The sequence below is a fragment of the Notamacropus eugenii genome, chromosome 5 (assembly GCF_028372415.1).
Source record: "Notamacropus eugenii isolate mMacEug1 chromosome 5, mMacEug1.pri_v2, whole genome shotgun sequence".
In the NCBI taxonomy this organism is placed as follows: Eukaryota; Metazoa; Chordata; class Mammalia; order Diprotodontia; family Macropodidae; genus Notamacropus; species Notamacropus eugenii.
Window position 1 is genome coordinate 90921333 of NC_092876.1, and position 14654 is coordinate 90935986.

The 14654-nt window shown below is 38.4% G+C and overlaps 1 protein-coding gene across 1 annotated transcript; it reads right to left on the reverse strand.

Moving 5' to 3' along the window:
* Positions 1–847: 847 nt before the first annotated feature.
* LOC140508706 (olfactory receptor 52H1-like) lies at positions 848–1795 on the reverse strand. Its single transcript, XM_072616587.1, has one exon. It carries the CDS (start codon positions 1793–1795, stop codon positions 848–850), a length of 948 nt encoding a protein of 315 aa, XP_072472688.1.
* Between the last annotated feature and the right edge of the window lie 12859 nt (positions 1796–14654).

Consider the following 14654-nt stretch of genomic DNA (forward strand, 5'->3'; position numbering starts at 1 on the left):
CAGTTATGATCACAAAATGTTCTAGCCCATGAAGGGAAATGAAAATTTCATACATAAATGGAATAACAAATACTTCTATTTTTGAGTTACTTCCTTATGTGTGGACCTGAATCTCTCTGTCTCTATCTCTGTCTCTGTCTCTTCTCTCTCTCTCTCTCTCTCTCTCTCTCTCTCTCTCTCTCTCTCTCTCTCTCTCTCTCTCTCTCTCTCTCTCTCTCTTTCTCGCATTTGCAGTGGCAGAATTGCCAGGGGGCCTCATAGAAGAGGTTCTTGAAAGTCTGGATGAACAAACCTACAACAGGAAAGTGTCTAGAGTGTTATTTTAGTAACTGGGCTCTTATTCTCTGAAACTAAAGACCAACTGACTAGAGCCTCATATTTCATTCAAATAAATTTGATTTCAGATATATAATATTGGGCCTGGGCTATCTTTCATTTTTCTGCTATGGTGGCTGATTTTTTCCCAAATCACCTGTTTGGAAATATTTATTTCTAAATTGTAGAGAAAAGAAACAGGCTATCCTAATCACTCCTTTTGCTTTCAGAAGCCACAGGTTCACAATGTACACTGCTCAAACACAAATAGGGGTCTCTCTCTCTCTGCTAGTTACAAGCAGACTTGACTGTATCCTTGAGAATAAATCATCTTCCCTGATTTACTTGTTATTGTTTTCCTATCTCTATTCTGCTTATTTATTTTACTAAGGTTAGACTCTTGAATTTTATGAAGATAGGAATCAAATTGTGTTTCTCTCTTCCTCTTTGTATAGAAAATGTCAAAAAATTAATTTTCTTTTAAGGATTTCCCCCACCTCCTACGAGTTCCCCCGTCCAATAGTGTGAGATATCATTGTGTCCCCTTTGTAGAAAACAGGAGGAGAATTTTCTCACGAATTTGCTTGGTCTTCACTCCATAGACAATGGGGTTGAGAGCTGGTGGAATGACAACATAAAAGTTGGCAAATAGGATGAGGACATGACGTGGAACTTTGTGTCCAAAGCGATGGGCAAGAATGGAGAAGAAGGCTGGAATGTAGAACATGAGGATAACACAGATGTGAGACCCACAGGTTCCAAGAGCCTTCTGGCGAGCTCCATGAGAAGGAAGGTGAAAGACTGTGCTCAGTATAATGGTGTAAGAGACAGCAATAAGGACAATATCAGAGATTACAGTCATGAGGGGCACAGCAAAACCATACCAGATGTTGATGGAGATGTCAGCACAGGAGAGTCGAGCCACACCTATGTGTTCACAGTATGTATGAGGGATGACAAGTGTCCTACAGAAGGGCAATCGCTTTAGCAAGAACACATCTGGTAAGATGACACAGAAGCTCCTGATGATGATTCCCATCATAATCTTGACGATGACTTGGTAGGTCAGGATGGTGGTATATCTCAGTGGGGAGCATATGGCCACATAGCGGTCATATGCCATGGCCAGTAGTATGGCAGAATCCACAACAAAGCTGAAATGGAGGAAGAACATCTGGGTGAGGCAGCCTGAGAAGGTGATTTTCTTGTCACCAAACCAGAAGTTACTGAGGAGTTTGGGCACTGTAGTAGATGACAGAATCAGGTCTGTTTGGGCCAGCATGGAGAGGAAAAGGAACATGGGCTCATGGAGGCTGCGCTCCATGGCAATGAGGTACAGCAGGAGAGAGTTACCTGTAATGGCCACAAGGTAGATGACACAGAAAGGAATTGCAATCCAGATGTGGAATTTCTCAAGCCCTGGGATCCCTACTAGGGTAAAGGAGCTGGGGCTGTAGCTGCTTAGGTTGAATGTGGCCATCAGGACTCCTGAAAAGGTGATTCTTGGGCTCTGAAAAGAAGGCAAAGTCAGAAGTATCTGCCAGAGATCGTGGTTGCTCTGAGGAATGTGCCAGTGTCAAAATTCTATGTGCTTGGGGACCTCTTCCCCAGTGCAAAGAATTCTTCAGGGTGTGGTACACTGGAGAACTAACAGTTCAGTGTTAACCCAAGCATTTTCTAGGAGTAGAATAGACAGAGAGCATTTTGTTCCCAGCAGAGGAAGAGGGTGCTAAATAAATAAGGGTAGTCAATCCTACACATATACAAATATATAGACGTATGCACATATATCTGTATATATATAATACATGAAATTATATTCACTGATGTACATATTTGTCCACATGGTTTTATGTAATGTGCATAAAGTTCTACTCACAAAATACATATACCTATATAAAATGCAAATAAAAGTTCTATTCACCTAAAAGTTTGTATACACATAGGTGTGTGTGTGTGTGTGTGTGTGTATATATATATATATGTATATATATATATATATATATATATATATATGTATATATATATATATATAGTGGTATTCATAAACTTTATAGTTAACAAATTGCTTTCCTTACAGTAACTCTGTGAGGTAGGTAATGGAAAGTCTCATAACCCCACTTTATCGATGAAGGCTTTGGGTTCAGGGAGATTAAGTAATTGACACATAGTGACAAAAATCAATAAATTTGACAATCCGGATCTTGTGTCCTGGCCAGAGTTCTTTGTCTAAAAGGGCAGATGATCAAACACTTACATCCTTAGCAGTACTACCTAGGGTGATCCTTGACCTTAGAAGTAGGTAGAAATTATTCAAATTTGTATTGATGGGTAGAGTCCTTAATATTATAGCAAACAGCCCATTGTGTAAGAATGATATGATTTATTTGAGAATGTCATTGGTTTTGGGAACTACTGGTTAGAGACTACTCTATCAATGAAGGTTAATGTCCTCTCTTATGCTAATGGTTTTACAGAGTGTACTAGGGACATTAAATGGTTAAGTGACTTACTTAGGGACACAGAGTATATTTCAGAGGTGGACTTGAACCCAAGACTTCCTGGTTTGGAAGTCAGCTCTCTATCCACTCTACTATGCTACCTCTGATTTATATTCAAGGGGAAATGATACTTGATCAATATAATCATCAAGTCATCACCACTGTGGAGTGGGATCCCATGTCTCACCAAGGAATATAGAGCTCTATCTAATTCATCCCTAAACAATGATCACATAATGTCCACTTACAATCATGGGATTGTTGATTTTGAGCTAGAAGGTACCTTTGAAGTCATGTAATCCAATCGCCTCAGTTTACAAATGAGAAAACTGGTTCCCAGAGAGTCTGACTTGTTCAAAGTCACCCAGCTTGAGGCAGAGCTCTCTTTTGCCAACCTGGCCTTTTTCCTAGTATACAGTGATAGGGACCCCATTACTTCTAAATGGCAGTCCATTTTAGGTCTGAATAACTCTCTTAGAGAATTTCTCCTCCATTGGACCAAAATATGTCTCTTTGTAACTGTCTCCCATTGGTGGGAGCTCATATTTGTGGAGCCAAGTTGTATAAATTCCATCCCCATTTTACTTGTCACCTTTGTGGAGCTTTGCAAACAGTGACCAGATCACCACCAAATTTAATTTCATCTGAAATATATAGCTTTCATTTCTGAGAGCAGTTTTCATCTAGCCTGATTTCTATTTCCCACACCATCCCTGTTATCATCATATGGTGATACTCTGAAAATATGACAACCTGAATGGAAGCAAAAACTGGAGCACAGTACAGCTAGGTGATCACCTCTTTTGCTCCAGGCAGTCTTGTATCTATGTATACGGCCTAAGAAAACATTTGACTTTTTTAATTACTTAGCCATATCATTGAATGCTTTTCAGCTTATGCCCATCAAAGGACAAATTCATTCGTGCTGTAGATTTCTAAACGATTTATTATCTGGCCAGCCTCCTCCCCCTACCCCCAACACCTCACTCTGGACTTAATAAAGTTAATATTTTTGAAGTCCAATTCAAATCTTGACACTGATTCCTACAAAATTTTGTCAGTGATTTTAAATTTAAGTAAAATTGGGAAGGATGCTATAAGTCATAGATAAGGATGTTTTCTGGCCACCTGTTAACTTTGGATGCTTCATTGTATTTTTATTTATTTTGCTAATTTTTTCTCAGTTACATAGTTGGGACTGTTGTGGTCCACATCCAGTTCAACAACATCATTTTTCTGACTAGGAAATGGAGGGCCAGGGAAACCAAATGGCTCCTTTAGGTTACACCAGTAACCTAGGTTGGGTTGGTTTGGGTTGATTTGTTTTTTAAACAATCACGCAAGCTAGTTACCTGGAAAGATAATTTAAGAATTATTGGACCATCTTAAAGTCATGATGAAAAGAGCTTAATAAATATACAGAATGAATACTGTAAATTGAGGATTACAGTTAATTTCTGTTTAACTGGATTGAAGTTCCTTCCTCCATAATACAGCGTCTCCTTTAATGGTCGGAGAAGAAAAAAATGTCAGATTTGATTGGATTTATTTATTCAGAGATTATCTTCCTTGAAATTTCAAACTGACATCACCATACCCGAGTGCTAACCCTCCACAACCTGGAGCTAAGTTTTGATCTTATCTCATACTCCCTTATAGCAATATGAGGGCTCCCTTCTGCCTGCATATTGCATACTCAAGCTGAGGTGGACTACTTATGCTCTTTCCCCCCACACTGAAAGGATCATAAATGCAGAGGTGGTAGGGACCTCAGAGGCCAACTCTCCTCACTTTACATATGGAGAAAGTGAGGCCCCAGGAATTAATTATTTTATCCAAGGTGGCTTAGGTAATAAGCATTGAAAATAGGATTTGAACCCAGGTCTTCCGACCCCAGAATCCCACTATTTAACAATGTCATTCTTATACCTCTGTAACTTTGCTTTTGATTTTAACCCTGAGTGGTACATTCTCTTTCCCTGCCCCATTTTTATCTACTAAATTGAGACTCATCTTTAAAGTCTAGTCTAAATTATACCCTCTCCAGGAATCTGTCTCTCATACTGGGGTGATGTGAGGCTAAAATGAGATAATGGATATAAAGCAAATTGTAAACCTTAACATGATCTATGACTGCCGGTTCTTGGGATTGTAATTAAAGGCATTATTAAACCTTCATTCCCTTAGCCTTCTACTATATAGTACTGTTGAAATCAAGCAATGTTACACAGAACAATACAAGGTGTACTGGAAAATATTTAATTTGGACTCTCTGGGGAAAAAATATTTGAATTATGAGTAAGAAAAATGAAGTGACATATTCAAAGTCACAAATGCTCATGTATAAGAAATGATCAAACAAAGGCTTCTGATGGCATTCCTTACATCCAGTCCTCATTCTAGTTCTTTCCTAAGGATTGAGACCCTCTTATATGTACCCAGACACATATTCACACATTTGTGTATTTATGTGTGTGTTTATGTATATATGTATATATGTGTGTATGTGTATACATGTGTCACACCCACACATACATACAATATACACAGATTCACTATTAATCCAAGGTGGTCTTATGTACTTCCTTACCTCCTTATGTAGGCTGTATCCTACATAAGTCTGAGATAAGGTAGTTTAATGATATTTCTGGACAAATAGTACAACCCCCCACCTCCACCCCAGTCCTCAGCAATCAACATCACTTTGCTCACAACCTTGGTTTAGCTCACCGAACTCAGACTTCAGTTATCCTACTTGTAGAAAGGAAATACCTGTTGTTGATAGGGAACTCAGCTGAAGGCTGAATGAATGCCCTTGTAAGAAACAAGACGTGACTTCTTACTCTTCTCCTTAGAATCCCAGGAGGGAAAGCTCCAAGCCTTTAAATCCCTGAGTACTTATTTCTGTGCCATCCTCCAGGATATGATAAAAATAATTCAGATTAACCCTTGCCTGTCTGAGAAGAGATATTGTATTCTCTGCAGAGAATGACTCTAGAGGTTGTGAAGGCCAAGGACTCAGAGTAGTCTCAGCTAACGCGGCTGTGGTTCCTTAGATTAGCAGTATCATCTCAGGCCAAAAGTATTAGTGGTTTTCCTTCTCCTACAGTATAAAACGATACCTCATTAATTTGGCATTCACAGCTTTTCAGGCTTATTTCACACATTCTTACTTCAATCACTCCATATTTCAATTAGAGTGCAGATTTTATCTGCAAATTATTGTCTGATCTTCATGTGCCTACTTTCACCTTTAAGCATTTGCTTGGGCTGTTCTCCATGCCTGGAATAGACATAATCCTTCTCTATCACTTGGGTTCCTGATGGTAGGGTCTATTGAAATCCTACCTTTCCTTCAATGTCTAGCTCAGATGACATTTTCTCAATGAAACTCCCTCTGATGGCTCCAGCTAGAGGAAATCCTAGCTTTCTTAATTTCTTAGACCATTTAGTTTTGTATTCATTCCTTTTTAAGTTTTATTATGATAGGTAGTATTGCATATTGAATGGAGAACCAGCCTTAAGAAGAAAGACCTGGTTTCAAGTTCTACCCTCTGACACTTACTAGCTATGTGACCCTAAGCTAGTCATTTAACTTGTTGATGCTCTAGATTTTAGATAGTGTCAAGCTCAAATAGAAAAAGGTTTATTTAACCATACCTGTGGGCTTCATATTGAGTTAGAAAAATACATATTAGCATTATCTATGTCCTAGTGCATTTTTATTTATTTTGCTAAATATTTCCCAATTACATTTTCAAATAGTTCATCGGCACACTGGAATGTTTGCTGCTGCAATGCCAGTTGGTTGAATGTATGACATTTCTGATCTAGACAATATATGTCAGAAAAATCAGTGTCCTCACATTGGTGAACAGAGTTCGTTTTTTTACATGGGAGTTCTCTACAGCAATAAAAGCACAGGTACAGTTCCTGATTGTAATTTGTCTTATAGTTATTTGTAGAGTGGTTTTATCTTTATAATAGATTATAATCTACTTGAGATCAGATAGCTTCATATTTTCCTACATATGGCATGGTGTCTTGAATATAGCAAATGTCTATGAAATGGTAAGTTACTATTTCAGTATTTGTGTGTGTGTGTGTACACACACACGCACACACACACACACACACACACACACACACACATATATATATATATGTATATGTATATGCAGGGATTTAATAAGTGTGGTTTTGAGTGGGAGGAGGAGGGAGAAAACCCAGAATCTTTGAGATGACTCAGGGAAATCAGAACTGTGACACAAAGTCTTCATTGGACACTTGTCTCCGTAAAAATATCACAGAAGGGGAGTGTTCCTGCAAAAGAAACAGAACAGTAAATTTAAGCACATTATTCTTGTACTGCTTTCTTAATCTAACTTTGTCATTTTGCTTACACCCCATTCCAATACCCAGGGTTTCCTCTAGTGAAATTTCATTATTTTATGTCTCATCATGTTAGGACCTATCTGCTCCTAAATGTTCAGTACTTTCTATTGTGATATTATAGTCTCTTGAGATTTGATAATGGGCACTAAATAGAGAAGCATCCTAGTTAGTACATGCTTTTCTAGGAGAATCCTTGAAAAAGTATCTTTCCTAAGTTGTCTAACTTAGAGGAGCCACTCAAATAATGAAAGTTTCAGTGTAGGACTTCTGATGGTCCAGCTAATGTGATAAATACAGCTGGGTTGAAAAAGGACTTGCTCTTGTAATCTCATAGGTCACCACCTCCCCTTCCTAAAGGTAACCCATGAAGGCAGATCAGTGCTCTGTCTTTAGCCCCACTGTGCTAAACCAATTTTTGAGAGTCTTCAAATTCCATTTATCATCCTGTGCTCAGCCCTATTCTCAATCGAGAAAGGACATGCACTCAGAAAGCATTTCATCCAAACTTTGTTATTGTTCCAAAGTTAAAGAGGGAGACTTCTTAGGGTCTACTGTACCATGCACTGTACCAAATTAGTGAATAAATGGCTTTTAGGTTTCACAGCGGTCTAGAAGGATCATCTGTAATATGCTTAAATATACCTCAAACAGAACATCCTTCTCATCTCTGTTCTGTGAGCCCCCATCCTATGCTTTGACTCTTTCTTCCTTATTTGTACCCTTTCCCCTTCTCCCATTGAGTAATGTATTCTTAATAGTCACGTGGTTCTTGGCATAATCAGGTAGTATAGAAACTCAAATTGTAAAATGCTTTCAGAAGGCAAGGATTTGCAAGTTGGATTAATTCCCTTTTGACCTCCTTCAGTAGTTTCACATATGTTATACCACAGGTGGTGAAAAGGAGATAAAAAGAAGGAAAAATAGTAAGTTTCAGAATGAGAAAAGATGTCCTTAGGAGGTGTTCAGAGAGACCCAGAGGAAGAAAGTTTTTCTGAAAGTGGGCTTGATTTGTCTCACCCCAAATCTCCATCTTTTCTTCTCTACCTACAATTTTCTAGAGCTCCTCTGCACAGGGCTCCATAATATTTCAGGATAATTCTCATTTCTCATCATTCTGGTTCACCTGATTACAGTGGATCAACCAGGAAACATATTCACATATGTGGGCATCTTTCTTTTTCTTCCCAAAGCCAATGGAACTTGGAGCAGGGTGTTTCTTCAAGAACAAAAGGGCATAGAAATCTGAGGGCTCTGAGACACGTAAACTCACATGTATTTCTTAGTTTTCCTGACTCTCCTGATTATCCATCTCCCCCAAATCCTAGAGGATTTGAACAATAATGGTTATTGTAAAACTTAAGGACCTGAATCCAGTAGACAAAGTACACCATTATTAATTCATTTTTTTGTGCACTCTGCTTTTTATAAGAAGAAGAGCATCAGAGAGCTGGAAGGAATTTCAGACCTTATCAAGTTTAGCTACATCAATGTATAAGGAAGAAGGATATTGAATAACTTCCCCAAGGTTATACAAAAGGTATATGGGATTTGATAGCAGGAGAAAACCCAGTTTTCCTGACTTTAAATTCTTTATTGCCCTGAACTTAGCACAGTGCCTGGCATCTTAACTCCCAACCTAGTGCTCTTCCTGGATGAAATATACCATTCTGAGATACCCCCTCCAATTTGAAAAGTTCTGAGGAGTAAAAAAGAAATTCAATACATAGTCCCCACACTCAAGGAATTCACATCATTAATTTGTTGCTAATTCTGAATACCTGAGGTAATATTCTGTCTAAGAAACTATCCCTCTGTCATCAAGACCTTTCCTGATTACTCTTCTCTCTTGGTTTCAATTTATCCCCCCCAATAGTGTATGACATGTATAAGTCCCATACACTGCCATAAGATGGCAGCAGTGGATGACAATCACTGGATGACAGGAGCAAACCAGGTGCAATTCTTGAGCATCACTTTTGAGGGACTGTGAGTGACTAATTCAGCCTGACCAGGTTTAGAAACAAACTTACAGCAATTTCTTCAGGACAAAGAATATAGATTAGAAGGGTAGAGCCAAGATAGTGGAGTAGAAAGACACATATACTCTAGCTCTTCCCCTACAGCCTGTATAATACCTGTAAAGAATGACTCTCAACAAATTCTACAGCAGCAGAAGCCACAGAACAATGGAGTGGATGAAATTTCCAGCCCATGGTGACCTTGGAGGCCAACAAGAAAGGTCTGTCACACCAGACATGGAGCAAAGCCCAACCCAGCCTTGATCACGTAGGGCAGGGAGGAAGACCAGAACAGGCCTCAGGGGGCGGAATTCCCAGAAGTAGCAGTGGTGATTCACAAATTCCCTCATCCCACAGGTGACAAAGGTCAGTGAAAGGGCTTTTTCAAAGGAGAAGGGTCCTCCCCATAGTTCTGGCCCCAGGCAGTAGTGGCAGAGACCTCAGTGGGCAGTGGCAGCTCCCATTGCAGGGAGCAGCCAACATCCATTGTTAGAGGCATCATTGTAAAGACCCTGGGGGAACTGAGCAGCTGATCTGAACCTCAGCCCTGAGTGCTGGGGTGGCGGAACTGGAGGTGAGGCTATTGTGGAGAGGACATTCTACTACTCACAGATTCTGGGCACAAAAGTTTCTGGTTGCTCCCAGATCAGTGTGGAGGCTTGATGGTGCCACCTTGGAGGAACTGAAAGCTTACAGGTCCCCAGAATAATACTCTACTCTTGATAAAGAACCCAAAAGTCAAGTAACTTCTTGGGAAAATGCCCAAACAAGGGAAAAAATTAAGACTATAGAAGATTACTTTCTTGGTGAACAGGCATCTTCCCCCATCCTTTCAGATGAGGAAAAACAATGTTTATCAACAGGGAAAGACATAAACATCAAGGCTTCTGTATCCCAAATATCCAAAATAACTATTCAATGGTCTCAGGCCATGGAAGAGCTCAAAAATGATTTTGAAAATCAAGTAAGAGAGGCGAAGGAAAACTTGGGAAGAGAAACGAGAGAGGCGCAAGAAAATCATGAAAAACGAGTCAATAGCTTGCTAAAGGAGACCCAAAAATGCTGAAGAAAATAACACCTTTAGAAATAGGTTAACTTAATTGGCAAAAGAGGTTCAAAAAGCCAATGAGGAGATTAATGCTCTAAAAAGCAGAATTAGCCAAATGGAAAAGGAGGCTCAAAAGCTCACTGAAGAAAGTTCTTTAAAAATTAGAATAGAACAGATGAAAACTAATGACTTTATGAGAAACCAAGAAATTATAAAATAAAATCAAAAGAATGAAAAAAATAGAAGAAAATGTGAAACATTTTATTAGAAAAACAACTGACCTGGAAAAAAAGATTCAGAAGAGACAATTAAAAATTGTGAGACTACCTGAAACTCATGATCAGAAAAAGAGTCTTAGACATCATCCTTCATGAAATCATCAAGGAAAACTGCCCTGATAGTCTAAAATCAGAGGAAAAATAAATATTGAAAGAATCCATTGATCACCTCCTGAAAGTGATCCAAAAAGAGACACTCCTGGGAACATTGTGGGCAAACTGCAGAGTTTCCAGGTCAAGGAGAAAACATTGTAAGCAGCTAGAAAGAAACAACTCAAGTATTGTGGAAATACAATCAGAATGACACAAGATCTAGAATCTTCTACATTAAGGGATAGAAAGGCATGGAATATGATATTCCAGAAGTCAAAGGAACTGGAATTAAAACTAAGAATCACCTAGGCAGCCAAACTGAGTATAATACTTCAGGGGAAAAATGGTCATTCAATAAATACAGGACTTTCAAGCATTCTTGATGAAAAGACCAGAGTTGAAAAGAAAATCTGACTTTCAAATGCAAGAATCAAGGAAAGCACAAAAAGGTAAACAGGAAAGAGAAATTGTAAGGGCCTTACTAAATTGAACTGTTTACATTCCTATATGAAAGGTAATATTTGTAACTCTTGAAACTTTTCTCAGTATCTGGGCAGTTGGTGGGATTACACAGACACAGACACACACACACACACATATGGAGAGAGAGACAGAGACAGAGAGAGACAATGACAGAGCATGGCATGCGTTGAATAGGAAGGAATCATATCTAAAAAAACAAAATTAAGAGGTGAGACAGGAATATATTGGGAGGAGAAAGAGAGAAATGGAATGGGTCAAATTATCTTTCATAAAAGAGGCAAGAAAAAGTCTTTTCAATGGAAGAGAAAAGTGCGGAGGTGAGAGGGAAAAAGTGAAGCTTACTCTCATCACATTTGGCTCAAGGAAGGAATAACATGCATACTCAATTTTGTTTGAAAATAGGTCTTACAATACAGAAAAGTAGGGGAGAAGGGGAGAAGCATGGTGGGGGTAATGATAGAAGGGAGGGCAAGTGGGAGGAGGGAGCAATTAGAAATAAACACTGTTGGGGAGGAACAAGGTCAAAAGAGAGAATAGAAGAAATGGAAGACAGGATAAGATGGATGGAAATATTATTAGTCTTACACAACATGACTGTTATGGAAGTCATTTGCAAAATTACACATATATAGCCTGTACTGAATTGCTTACCTTTTCAGTGGGGTTGGGTGGGGAGGGAGGAAGGAAGAGAAGTTGGAATTCAAAGTTTTAGGAACAAATGTTAAGTATTGTTCCTGCATACAACTGAGAAATAAGAAATACAGGTAATGGGGTATAGAACTTTATCTTGCCCTACAGGACAAAAGACAAGATGGGGATAAGGGAAGGGAGGGATGTTAGAAGGGAGGGCAGATTGGTGGAATGGGTAATCAGAATGCTCAGCCTTTTGGCGTGGGGGGAGGGGAGAGATGGGGAGAAAATTTAAAACTCAGAATTTTGTGGAAATGAATGCTGAAAACTTAAAATAAATAAATACATTTTAAAAAAGGAATATATATTCCTGGGAAGTTAGCTGGTTCACAGGCATAGTGGACATGAAGGGTAACAAAAAGAATCAGCATCACAACCTAGCCTGACTCCATGCTTGCTTTATAAGAAGACTTAAGAAGGAAATACACTCAGTAAGGAGACAGGAATAGGGGTCAGTCTGTGCTAGGTCAGCGGGCTCACATCAATGAGCCATTGATTCATAATACCATATAATGACATTAGTCTAGCATAGGAAGGTACTTCAGCAACTGCCTAGTCTATTTTTCCTCTGAGCAGAAATCCTTTCTATCTACAACTATTCCTGACAAGAGGAAGTTGACAGTAATTATGGGCCTTACTCTACCTATCCAACAAGTAAATTCCACTTGGAAATGGTTCACATTGTTAGTGACTTTTTGTGTTTCCTTTTGCTGAGTCCAAATCTGCCTCTCTTGAATTTCTGTCCATTGTTCTTTATTCTGGCCTCTGATGCCATTTTTTTAAAAGTCACAGCAAACAGAACTCTTCATTAAAACAATTGAATTTAGTCAAATAAATTCAAAACATAGAATATTTGGTCCAACATATGAATGAATGAGAGGTAGTGTGAATGATACAATAGATAAAGCTGATGTCAGAGTAGAAAGTCTAGGGGTTAGTTCTTACCTCTGATACATATTAATTGATTTTGTGATGCTGAGTAAGTCATTTAATCTATCATTACATCAGGCAACCATCTAAGTTTCTAAATTGCTAAATCTTTTCCAATCTACATTAGTAGAGAGAATTAATTTGCTCAAAGGGCAGACGAGAGCATGAATCAAAAGTTTTGGATCCTGGATTAAGTCCACTTGGTATAAATTCAGTATTGTTTTGTGGAACTATGAGCTAGCCATGGAATTCTGTAATATCCTGAAATTGCAGTTTCAAAATAGAAGAGAGATCTATTTTGGCCATAACCTACCCATTTGAACCATGAATGATGAAATATGGCAGAGTTTGCTTTGATCTAGCCTCAGCAATGGTAGCAAAACAATTTTGTACTGCCTTAAAATTTTTTAAGGTCCCTGGAAGAGACATCTTTGTGATTTGTCCTCTGAGAAGTAACTAGACAGGAAAATTGTCAGCAGAGCCTAAAAATTGAATAAAGGGGGAACTGAAAGTAAATCCTTACTTTGTCCTCTGCAGGTGTTCCAGAGGTGCATGTCTTCTCACACTCAAGATCTAGAATCTGCCCAGAAATTGAAAATACACTCATTGATGTTTATCTGTGTTCTGACTTTAACAAAACAAAGGAAGAAAAATATTCTCCTGTCTGACAAACCTAGGATACGAAATGAAAACCAGCATGAAATGAAAGGCCTTCCCTCACTAGGAAGATTTCTTATAACATTCAGTGCTTCCATAAAAATATGCTAATCTCCCATTATGAGAGCATTAATGAGAAAAATACACACACATCCTTGGGTGATTACTCTCAGTTCCAGGATTATAACTGATTCCCCAATATTTACACATATGTATATACACACTGTGCAAAAACCAGATGATTATCAAACCTCCTAGTAACTCCTTTCAAGTGGTTCTTATAAATGAACAAAATAGTAGTTAAGGGTGATGAAGAATGAATGAGGGTGAATGAAGAAGCTAGTGATATCAAATATATCTTGGAAAGATCAACACAGAATTAAATTGAAGTCAGTGTGGTACATTTGAAAGGCAATGGGACTTGGAGTCAGAGAACTTGGTTTTAAGTTCTATCTATGTGAGTTTGAGAAATTTGCTTTTCTCTTCATCTTGGTTTCCTCATCTATAAAAGGAATGAGTTGGATTTGGTGACCTCTAGGATTCCTTCCAGCTCTAAATCTGTATGTCTATGAGTCTATGGAGGGACTAAAATTATAAAGGCAAGTAGAGATGATCAAAGAGATGCTTATTGGAGATACATAAGAGTAATGTTCAAATTAGTTAAGCTGAAATTAAAGTCCTCCACATCCTGTCTCCCACTTTCCTTTTCAGGTTTATCACATAAAACTTTTCTTAATGCATTCTGTTCTTCAGGCATATTGGACTCTTAGTTGTGCTCAGACAAGTCCCAACTTCTTAGACTTTCATCTGTTTTCACAGAGAGACCCAAATACTTGAGATTTGCTGAGATATCCTTAGTTTTACCTGCTAAAACCTTTCTTTTAGTTCTGCTCAGACTGAGCTTTCTGCAAATACTTCTTTGAATTCTGCTCAGATGAATGCATTTTCTTACTCCACAAATTTTTGATTGAAAAGATTTGAGCTGTTATTATTCATAAAAAGGCAGTCAAGAAAACATTAAAAAACCCTAACATTTCAAAAACACATAATTGGAAAATATGACCTTCTTTCATGAACTGAGTTCTCATCACCACAAATGTGTTCCTTGGGTAAATAGGCAGGGCAGGTATTTGAACTTTCTGGCCTTGGTGGGCTTGTCTGTAAAAGTGAGGTGACTTGTTGAGATGACTTTTCATGTGTCTTCCCATTCTAAATGCAATAATCCTAATCCTAGAATCTTAGACCT

Coding starts and splice junctions, on each gene's coding strand:
- LOC140508706 (XM_072616587.1), bottom strand. CDS start 1,795: ATGGCCACATTCAACCTAAGCAGCTACAGCCCCAGCTCCTTTACCCTA.